Source organism: Prunus persica, chromosome G3 (assembly GCF_000346465.2).
Source record: "Prunus persica cultivar Lovell chromosome G3, Prunus_persica_NCBIv2, whole genome shotgun sequence".
Lineage (NCBI taxonomy): Eukaryota > Viridiplantae > Streptophyta > Magnoliopsida > Rosales > Rosaceae > Prunus > Prunus persica.
Window position 1 is genome coordinate 15989499 of NC_034011.1, and position 11432 is coordinate 16000930.

Below are 11432 nucleotides of genomic sequence, written 5' to 3' on the forward strand. Positions count from 1 at the left end.
AGTGCACCAAGCATATCATCACCATGCATGGCTTGCGCACGGCCAAGGAAAAATTACTCCACTCTGTGGATGCCCACGTGCATCCTCACCACAAGATAAGATTTCTCTTCTTACATATTCAACAATATGGTTCATGAATATCGCAATGAATAATAGCTGTCCGGGCCACTTTGAAGATGCCCCAATTTGGCAAATGCCAAATATTCCAATTCACCGACAGCATCACTTTGCAGGGCTAAGGGGGCCAACCACCATTTCAATCCAATGGGAAGCCCACGTGGTTATTATTTCTTGCATGGCTTGCATGGTTATTATTGTTTGCATGGCTTACATGGTTATTATCGTTTGCATGATTGAAGACAACTAGCCGCAAATGCCAAACTCCTATCTTATATTTTAGTATATTCGAAAGTCTGAAGCAATTCAAATGGCCAAGCCAAACGGCACCCCATCCTCCAAACAGCAACCATATGCTCCAGAAATTTTTAATCCATATACTCTTTCATGGGCTACAGTTCGGAACTCTATACCAACAATTTTTAATCAAGCATTGGGAACAACCAAAGATTGCAAGGAGAACTCACGAGCACATCCCTCCAATTGAACCTCACCTTGCCGAGGCCGTGAGGACTTGGTCATCTTGCCGAATGAACCACCACCTTGCTTTGCCATGCATAGACCTTTGCTGCTCACCCCGCTTGCAGAAGGCACTGAGCAGCAAGGGTTGTAACTCCTTGCAAGTATATACCCAAGCTTTACAGCAGCAAAATCATGCCACTGCCCTTGCCGAAGCCTACAATGCCCAAGTGTCCAAAGCTTGAGACAAATCTCCTCCAAACTGCTAGACTCCAGGCTGTGGATCTCGACTCCGAGGATAGCTCACGAAATCATCGCCGAGGGGATACAAGGGTGCTCGTGGCTCCCTTTCCCAAGGCCACCTTCACAAAGATCGAACCCAGCTTCAGAGTCATGCCGAAGGGCTATGCGGAAAGCTACGAAAGAGCGCGCGCATGCACGGCCTCCTCCCGATTGTACAGCCACATTGCCGACTATGCAGCCTCATTACCGAAGCCCAGCCTTTTGCAAATCGTCAGCTCCAATTCCTTGGTCCTCTCCGTCGGTACCCAAAAGCTACAGCCAAGTTCTCAAGATTTTTGCGGAACAGCAGGATCCTAGGCACGTCGCTTTCAAAGCCTTGCCGAATCTTCAATGGCCCAGCTCTGACGACCCACAAAGGCCCAGCTCATTTGCCATCAGTCGGTGACTTACCCATGCTTCAGCTCAAAGCCGTAACCACCCTCCCGAGCGAGATCTTGCCAAACACTTCTTGCCGATCGGCACTATGCTGATAAAACAAGCCCAGGTCCCAATATGGGATGAAAAGTCAGAACACCAAATGGCACACCCATTTGCTCAAGACACCCTTGCCAAACGGAAGGGTTCAGCCGAGTAAAAACCCGTACTTAGCTGGACCTACCCTAGCAACCTGCAACTCGCAGCCAGCCCTCACAAACATAACGCCACAAAGAGAATTGCTCAACACACCCTTGTCGAACGACAAGGGTTGAGCACAAAAAATGGGAGGCCCACCAAGACTACGAACTCACGAAGCCTAGAAGCACTCCACCAACGAAAGGGCCCAGCCTCACGGATTCTGAATCTGCCACCACCAGTCCGCCTCTTGCCGAAAATCAATGAGCCCAGCTCCACTGACCCTTCCCAAGCTAATCACTCTTGCGCAAGCCCCGATAACTTTCAGAACAAGATCAAGCCGCCGTGACCCACGCAGCCCGGCTTCCAAATCTGCACACCCCCATGGGATCAGCCCACTTGCCGAAGACAAAAAACAAAAGCACAAAGGAATTTCAGAAGGCCTTGCCGAACGGCAAGGCCCACGCGGAAGTTGCTGAAAGCTCCGAAAACTACTCACCTCAGCCCCAGCCAAGGTCACCGAAGCTTCAACTCCTGTTTTTGCCTTGCCAAGGACCCTGCTGCAAACATCAAACAAGTACGTATACACCGGAATTCAACAACCCATCAAACATGGGTTCAAGTCCAAATAAGCCCTTGCCGAACGGCAAGGATTAAGAAAAACAAATATGGGCAACTCGAGCTCACAAGCTGGCCTTGCCGAACGGCAAGGCCCACAAAATTTTTTGGGATCACGAAAATACCCACACCGAATCGCCAGCTCGTGCAGCCCAGCTCCAAATTAAACCTTATCAGACTTGCCGAAGACAAGAAGGCTCGGTCACCTCCCTTGCCTTGCCGAAGATAGAGAGATCTAGCTCTTCCCAAATCACCGCTGCTGGCCCTCACAAAACACGAACAGGTAACCCCCCCTTCAGATCACGAACCCTTCACCAAAAAGTCACGCCCACCCTACCGTTCGACAGGGACTGATGTCGAACCGTCTAGCGCCCACCCACAAGGACTGTTGTAGCAACTCCAGGTCTGGCCAAAATATCCACGCAGCCCGGCTTCACCCTCCTACCGCAACCTCAGGGACGTGCCCGACTGCTGACGGACCAGCATCTTCGCAACCGCCCCTGCCGATCGACAGGAGCCCCCAAAACTCACGGCACAGCCCAGCCTCGCCTCGGCACCCGACACCCTTGCCGAAGGAAATAAGAGCCTAGGTCCGAAGGAAATAAGCTATTTCATGCCGAACGGCAGGGGCAGTGAATTTTTATTTATCCCTCTCTCACAATGCAAAACCCTAGCTCCTATTCTTTTCTCATTTGGCCAAGGCCCATCTCGGGTCCAACCCTCTCAAACTCGTTAGCCAAAACCACTTTGGTCCCTTGCCGAACGGCAAGGGCCATGAAAGAAACACCAACAAACCCACAAAGGCAAAGGCTCGGCCTCCAAAAAAAAAAAAAAAAAAAAAGGCTAGGACCTTGCCGAACGGCAAGGACCATCGAAGGAGAGGAGAGCCCCCAAAATTTTCAACAGCCTCAGCCTGCCGAAGGTCTAGCTCCCGAGCTCCCAAAAAAAAAAAAAAAAAAACCTACGGACCCAGCTCCCAAAAAAAAAAGCTATTATTATTATTATTATTATTTGCACATATGCATTTCTTCCCTTCAGCACCTTCATGCCTTCGACATCCCCTTTTGCATTCGGCACTTCCAAGCCTCGCTACATTGCCTTGCAAACATGCAAGCTTTGTAATGCCTTCAGCACCCTCGTGCCTAGGCACATTGCCTTGCGACATGCAAGCTTTGTGCCTTCGGCATCCCCTTTGCCTTCGGCACCCCCGTGCCTAGCTCTATTGTCTTGCAACATGCAAGTCTTATGCCTTCGGCACCCTCGTGCCTAGGCCCATCACCTTGCGACATGCAATTCTTATGCCTTCGGCACCCTCGTGCCTAGGCACATTGCCTTGCGACATGCAAGCTTTGTGCCTTCGGCATCCCCTTTGCCTTCGGCACCCCCGTGCCTAGCTCTATTGTCTTGCAACATGTAAGTATTATGCCTTCGGCACCCTCGTGCCTAGGCCCATCACCTTGCGACATGCAATTCTTATGCCTTCGGCACCCTCGTGCCTAGGCACATTGCCTTGCGACATGCAAGCTTTGTGCCTTCGGCATCCCCTTTGCCTTCGGCACCCCCGTGCCTAGCTCCATTGTCTTGCAACATGCAAGTCTTATGCCTTTGGCACCCTTGTGCCTAGGCCACATCGCCTTGCAACATGCAAGCTTTGTGCCTTCAGCACCCTCGTGCCCAGCCACATTGCCTTATGACATGCAAGCTTCATGTCTCCTTCGGCATTCTCTTTGTCTTTGGCACCCCCGTGCCTAAACACATTGCCTTGCAAACATGCAAGCTTAGTGTCACCTTCAGCACCCTCGTGCCTAAGCCCATCGCCTTGACACATGCAATTCATATGCCTTCGGCACCCTCGTGCCCAACCACATTACCCTGAGACATGCAACTTTGTCCCTTCGGCAACCCCTTCACCTTCGGCACCCTCGTGCCAAGTTCTCTCCCTTCCAGATGTCCTTCTTACCCGGGGACTTGGGGGACTATGGGTAGTGCACTATACAGCTTGGAAGATGAACTATGGTGTTGCTCGGCCAGTGTACTTAAAATTACAAGTCCCCAACCAAGAAGTATCTTCTTACTTGAGAACTTAGGGGACTACTGTTTGTACCATAACTGACCGAGCAACTAGTTAGGCTAGATCATTCGAGTGCCATGCTTTGAGAGGTCATCACCTTAGCCAAAGACGCATCACCACAAATCACAACTCTAAGCAAAGCAAGAGGAGTCCCACATCGGAAAACTACAAGAGATGAAGACTCCCCCTCACCTATAAAAGAAGACTACTCTTTCCTTAGAAGAGGATCCGGGTCTTGGATCTAGACCCTTAGGCTTGGACTCTCTCTTCTAGATCACTAGACTGGGCTTCTCACTTGTTATCTTTATATTTGGGTCTAATCCCCTTGTACAAATGTAAACAAACATTATCATAATGAGAACACCCTTCTCCGTGGACGTAGCCCATCATTCGGGTGAACCACGTATATCTTGTCTTTTATATGTTTATCGTTTTCCCAAATCCTCACACACTTGGTGAAGGTCCTCACCTTCATCCATCATCCATCACACATCATCACTAAGTTGGACTCAATCTTGGCTGAACCATTTTGAGCATCAACATATTGAAATAAATAAAAACTAGCGTAAGTACCAATAAAATAAAAAAAACATGTCGTGCAAGTTAAAAGCGTACAACATTCTACACATCTGCAATAATTTTTTGAACCTTAATACGATGGTCCCTCAACAACGTGGTGCTTTAAATACCACCCTGGTTTTGTGTTTTCATTGTGTAATCAAAGTCGTCTACTTAGGTTATGGTAGTAATGCCATAATTATTGAAGAATCTGTGACTTTGGAGGGTTTAATAAAGGGTTAACTGTTGATTTACCCCCATGTACGCTGCTTTCAATTTGCACCCTGAATTGTTTTTTTGGAAATTTGTGAAAAGAAAAAGTTTGTATCCTTAATTTTCCCAACCAAAAAAAAAAACATTCAAGGTGCAAATTGAAAGTAGCGTGCAAGTTTAAGGGGTAAATCAACAATTAACCTTTTAATAGAGGCTAGTCAGCTGGTGTTTGTTTCCATGAAAGACGTTGAATTTTATGTCAATTTTTTAGTGTTTTAGGTAAGGTAAGCTGGTGTTTGACTTTGAGAGTTTTCTCGTGTCATGTATAGATTCTAGAAAATATTTCAGGTGTACCAATTAATTTCTTTTGAATAAGATCTCATTCATTTAAAAGGTTAGTATCAACATTCCATGCAAAATTATTTCTGAGTGCATAAAGTACAAACTTTTTTCACCCAACATTAATATATTTGTACGTACTTCTTGTGTTCTTTCTACCTTTCGCCATAACATAACCATCTCCACTACTATTGTCAACACTAATTTCTAAACTAGCACACATTTATATATACTTCAACTTAACAATTTTTCTTTGCTTTTTTTTTTTTTTTTTTTGGAAGCATGAAATCTTAGCACAGAATACAATACTTTTGTTTTTCCCAAAAAATAATTTTTTAAAATTTCAAAATGTACGCATCAAATTAAACTGTTTAAAAGTAACAGAGAAATTCTTAGAAGAAAAATCTATAATCATTTGATGTAATACCATTTGTCAGAGTAAATCATGAGTTCAAAGTAGAACAGTAGTTGCATTAAAAAAGAGTCATTAAAAATATTTAAAAATTAAAGAAAAAGAAGCATTATAATGAAGAAAAAAAAAACCCACCCTAAAAACCCTAATACCAGACAGCTCAGTCCAAAAAATAAACCAAGACAGCTGTGTTGAAAACGTTAACCTAATACCCCTACCCACAGCATTGAAGCCTCCTGTTTTGCGAAACCACTATTCTAGAACATTCATCCTCATCTATAAAAACTCAAATCTAATCACTAATTAGGGTTTTGGATCGATCAGCTTCCAAAGAGAGAGAATGGTGAAGACATCTGAGGCGTCTGAAGCCCGAGATGAAGAGTCTGATGATGGTGTCGTTTCTACAGGAGAGCCTGAGCTCAGGTTTCCTAAACATCGAATCAATGATTTACCAGAAGTATATTTCTATATCCTTGTCTCTTTTGTTTATCTTTGCCATGCTAATTTCTGTGCTTAATTTAAATTTCGTTTTCTTGCTTCTTGTCTGCGTAGATCTGTCAGATCTGTCTGTGAAACCCTAAAGCGTCTCCTCTGATTTCTCTTGTTGTTTGGATCTAAATCTAGTCTAGACAGATGCGCTTATGTTGGGCTCTAAGTTTTATCATCTACCGAAACTAATCCTCAAGTTCTTTCTTTGTGCATGTGATTGGTTTCATCCGTCCCATGTATCTTTGAAATTTGTTTGAAGGTGTAACATGGTAGTTACATATAGTAACGTTCCTTTCTTGTCTATGAACGTAGCCAATCACCGTGGGGGAAACAAAATAATTTTTCTCTGTCGTTTCAGTCTGCCACAGCTTATCGAGTTTGCATATTACAAAATGTTCCCAACTCAAAGATGGTAGATCTTGATTTTAAACAAGAAGCAAATCATACAGTCTAGTCTATGTGATAACATCTCTCTATATGGCACGGGTTTCTTCCACTGACATTTTTTTTTTATCTTGCTTTCTTCCAGAATTGACAGAGATCTCCTGGGGTCTTAGCTGTTTGGATGCACAACCCCTCTTCCTGTAAGTACTCAATTTCATCTACTTTTATTAGTGGGAATTTAGCCCAAGTATTTTGAAGTTGCGACATTGATTGAGTAGATTCTCATATCTTATTTTGGACCAAGTTTATGATGTATATATGCAAAATTCTTTCATTTTCATTCTCCTAGCTTCATATTTGGATTATTTATAGATCACGTTAACTATTATAAATATCTGAATTTTCTTTCCCATGCATGTTCTATTGTTTCATTTGTCATCCAAATGATACAGATTATCTAGGTGCAAAAATTGAAGATTCACACTTGGGAAAGAGAGAGGCGTCCAACGGCCTCTAGGATTCCAGTTATTTCTTCAGGAAGTTCATCAAATCTACACCTTTCTTGTTGAGACGCTCCAGTGGAATCCTCACACTCCTAATCTGTCTCAAATCACAATCTGCACTTATTAACAAGTCCCCTAATCTCTTAAGCTAGCGACAGTGATCAACACCTTTTCGTGAAGCAAAGGCAAGGGCCTGACTGAATGCAGTCAATTGAGCCACTGTAAAGCAGCATTGCCACTCCAGCAGCCTTCTGGGCTTGCCACTCTATCAGCCTTCCATTCAAAGTCCTGGACACTCAAACTTTGAAAAGTCGAAGGACTGGCCTAAGTCTAGCCGATTAGTTAACAAGCAAAAATGGACAAAATTGCCCTTATTTATTTTTTGATTTCCTAAGAAATCCTTTACATTTGCATGTCTTTGGTTTGAAAGTTGAGAGGTTATTCTGTCTTTTTTCAAAAAACTTTGGTTTTTTCCAAAAGTGAAAGTATTTTTATGGGTAAAACCTAAATTTACTTTAGTTATATGTATGTATGTGCTCCAACTTTGCTGGGTTGTATGTGATTGTAATCTGATGATTAACAAAAGAAGGATCACTGTTTTCTTGTTAAAACAACGTATAGTTCTTATTGTAATTAAAAAAAAATTCTATCAATATTTTTCCACAGTGGCCAAGGTTTATACTTCTGTCTTTCTTGTATGCTTAGCTTACACTGTTGATACATCAAATTATTTTGCTCAGTGAAGGGTAACGCACACACAATAGAAAAAGAAAAAAGAACCAACCAAAGAATAGAAAAACGAAAGTGCTAATAAAGCTAACTTCCTTAGCTTCTCACAGATGGTTGGGATGAGTCTCCACCAGATATTGGACTAGAAAATAAGAAAGGCTTCGGTGCAATTTGTAAAGAATGAAGGGGCCCTTCCAGCATCTCTACTACTTTGCTCATTGATGGCCGATCAGATGGAATTGTTTGAATGCACCACAAACTTATCAATATCAACTTTCTTGCTACTTCTTTTCCCCCTTCTGATATGCCCTCCAAGATATTTTCATCCTTCTCTAGCTCTAGATCTTTATAAACATTTTGTGGAAACATTTCACTGGTATGAGACCCTCCGTAATCCAAATTCTTTCTTGCTCCAACCATTTCAAGAACCAACATCCCGTAGCTGTAAACATCAGATTTCGGAGATATTCCTCCGAAGTTTCGACTAAATACTTCTGGCGCCATGTATCCTGCAGTTCCTCTTGCTCCCAACATGGACACAATACTCTCCTCCGTCTTGCATAATTTGGCAAGGCCGAAATCTGAGATTTTCGGGCAGAAGTCTTTGTCCAGAAGAATGTTCTGTGGCTTTATGTCAAAATGCAAAATTCTTGTGTTGCAACCACGATGTAAGTATTCCAGCCCTCGCGCGACGCCTACTGAAATTTCGAATAACATTTTCCATTCTAAACGAGGAAAATTTGTGTCAGAAGATCCTTGCTTATGTATGAATTTGTCTAAGGATCCATTAGGCATGAACTCATAGATCAAAGCTCTTTTATGCCTCTCATAACAGAATCCTGAAAGCTTGACTATGTTGACATGGGAAGTTCTACTAATGCTTGCAACTTCATTAATGAAGTCTTCTCCATTACCCTTTGCCTCGTTTAGGACTTTGACTGCCACAAGATGGCCATCAGGTAGGGTTCCTTTGTATACAGTGCCATATCCTCCTCTGCCAACCTTATCTTTGAATGAGTTTGTGAGTTTCTTTACAGCTGAATAACTGTACCGCTTTGGGGTAAACGAGCCATAATTCTGTATAACTTGTTCGATATCAAGCTCATGCCTGTGCTCCGTTTTGAAGTACTTCTTCAAGAAGAACTTCCTTTTCCTTGATATGAATATGATGCAAATGACGCCGATGGTTATACCAACACCTGTCCAAAAAGCTGTATCCAAACAGTGTGGAAGTTAATTAGGCAGTTCATTAATTTTCAAAAGGAAGAAACTTGAAGTCTATGTTTTATATATATATATATATATATATATATATATATATATATATGTATTTCTTTTTCAAGAAAATTGAAGTCTATGTTATTTTTCAAAACTTCATTTGTAGATGTTTTACAAAAGATAAGCCAAATATTGTTCTTGCAGAAAATCAATTGGATCGAAAATCATTTAACCATTTGATTATCATTGTGCTCGTTTATAACTTATAGATGGCTAATTTTGTCGTAAGAATAATTTATGAATAAAGTTTTGAAAAATATACAATCCTGTATTTGAATTATATCCCTTTCTTGAAGCTTTCGTCATACCTATTGCCCCTTTGCGCTGAATATCTGCCACAAATAGGTATAAATAATCATTAATAATGATATATATATATATATATATATATATATGTGTGTTACAACATTGCTTACAAACTATGGTATTATGCATGCGACCCATTGGTTGGCAACTTGGCAACTTGGCATCAATTAAAAGTCAACCATGTGAGAAATCTAGAATTGAAGCTCTGAATCTTATGCTTGATAAGCTCAAATCTAAAGGGATTCAATTGGGATGAAATCATAGAAATAAAAGAGAAGGTGTGATGGGAAGACCAAAATAAATGTTCGAGGACTAGAGAATTCATAAACTAAACTGAGGGACCAAAGAGAGGATCGAAATAATTAAAATAATTAAATAGGCCGAAAATTCGTTTAGTTGGTGATGTAGCATGCCATCAATGGTCAGACATTTGACTTTACTTGTTAATTGTTTTATCTGGTCTTCAATGTTAACTTGGAAGCATATGTTGACTTGTACAACTAAATTGGTATTAACATTTTTAATCGTTCAGTACTTGTTACCTCGGGTGCAAGGATAACTATTCTTAACCATTTAAACCATAAGTCCCTTACATAGCAATCTTTAAAGGTGGTAAAGAGCTTGAATTTACTATGTCCCTAGTGGATTCTCAATCTCTACATTTACAAATAGTGCATTTACGTACATCCCGTTTGATTTAAATCATTACAACAATCTAATTGTTAGATTTGTTGCCACATCAACTAGTCTGATCTTAATAATTACAGTTTCAATAATTTTAAATTTCACTATTTCAATTTAAAAATTAGGCTAGATGATGTAGCAACAAGTCTAACCGATTGTTCAAATAATTTAAATTCAACAAAATGCACCATTTGTAAATGCAAAGTCTAAACCCCAAGCTCTCTCACAAGTATGAGCTAAAACAATGACCTAAGTAGCAAGGAAAAAAAAATTATAGTATTAAACTGATTTAAAAGTTTCTAGCATTTTCCCAATCAAACAAGAGATACACACATACCTGATTTTACTGCACATGTGATTGCATAGGGCTGATCTTTGCAAAAACAAACAAATCCACCATGAGTTGTAGTTTTATTATTATACCCACATGTTCCTCCTGATCCCTCACAATAGTTGCATTGGTCATTATCAATCTGCAACCCCAATTCAAAACCCTCATCCACCGCATCTTCGACGCTTGTTTGATTGTTCTCAAGAGCCAAAGCAGCTGTTTCAAAAACTGGAACAAGCACCTCAGTTTTGCAGGTATAGTTAGCAAATGGATGCTCATCACCTGTTTGATGAAAGGCCACACTGACATCACTGCCGTTTATTGTGCAAACCTGTGAATTAGTAGATGGTGTACTTGTATTGCATCCGTAGTAAAAGGTCAGGTTTGCAAGCCCAGAAGCATAATTAAACAGAGAGACGTTGATGCTGGTGTTGACTAGAGTACTCTGGGGACAGATTTTGTTCCAATAATCCTGCCTCGCAACTTTAACAGTCCGTGGATTTTTCGGGTTCATTTCAAGTATTCGGAAGCTGGTATTCACCATGTTGATCACCGGGACATTATCTAGGCATTGAACTTCAAACCCGGGTTGACCACAGTAACTTGCTCTGTTGACTCCCCAGAAGGGGTACCAGATGTCTTTGATGCCACCACAGTTAATAGCTTTTCTGCAGTTTGCATATTGTGGATCTTCTCCACATAGACAAAACTGTATGTTGATTGAAATGAAGAAACTGATGGTCAAAAGGAGGAGGTTTGAAGATTGAAATAGAAGAATTTGCATCTTCTTTTAGAGGAAAGTTCAGAGTGAGAGACGAGAAAGCCAAGTTAATGTACAAAATGGGAATTCACAGGTTTGCAACTAGCTAGGAAGGAGGTCGTGATTAAGGAGTTCCTCAAGTATTTGTTATTAATTTATTGTGCCAAGTTTTCAACCTTTGATTTTAATAAACATATAGATAGAAGACTTTTCCTTGCGATCAAAGCAACCTGGTAACAGATTAGTATTTAAGACAGGATTATTGGAACACAATCTGTCCCCATATATCATTAGAGATATCAAAGCGACCTGGTTTTAAGATTTTT

At 41.4% G+C, this 11432-nt stretch overlaps 1 protein-coding gene and 1 long non-coding RNA gene across 2 annotated transcripts; one reads left to right on the forward strand and one right to left on the reverse strand.

Annotated features, from left to right (window-relative positions):
* On the forward strand, positions 5940 to 7074 carry LOC109947806. Its single transcript, XR_002270583.1, has 3 exons — positions 5940 to 6099; positions 6661 to 6715; positions 6968 to 7074. It is a non-coding gene; the product is annotated as an uncharacterized LOC109947806 (long non-coding RNA).
* On the reverse strand, positions 7616 to 11379 carry LOC18782960 (LEAF RUST 10 DISEASE-RESISTANCE LOCUS RECEPTOR-LIKE PROTEIN KINASE-like 2.1). Its single transcript, XM_020558971.1, has 3 exons — positions 10353 to 11379; positions 9334 to 9357; positions 7616 to 8958 (listed from the first exon to the last, which is right to left on the reverse strand). The coding sequence occupies exons 1-3, from the start codon at positions 11128 to 11130 to the stop codon at positions 7844 to 7846; spliced, it is 1917 nt and encodes a 638-aa protein (XP_020414560.1). The 5' UTR covers positions 11131 to 11379; the 3' UTR covers positions 7616 to 7843.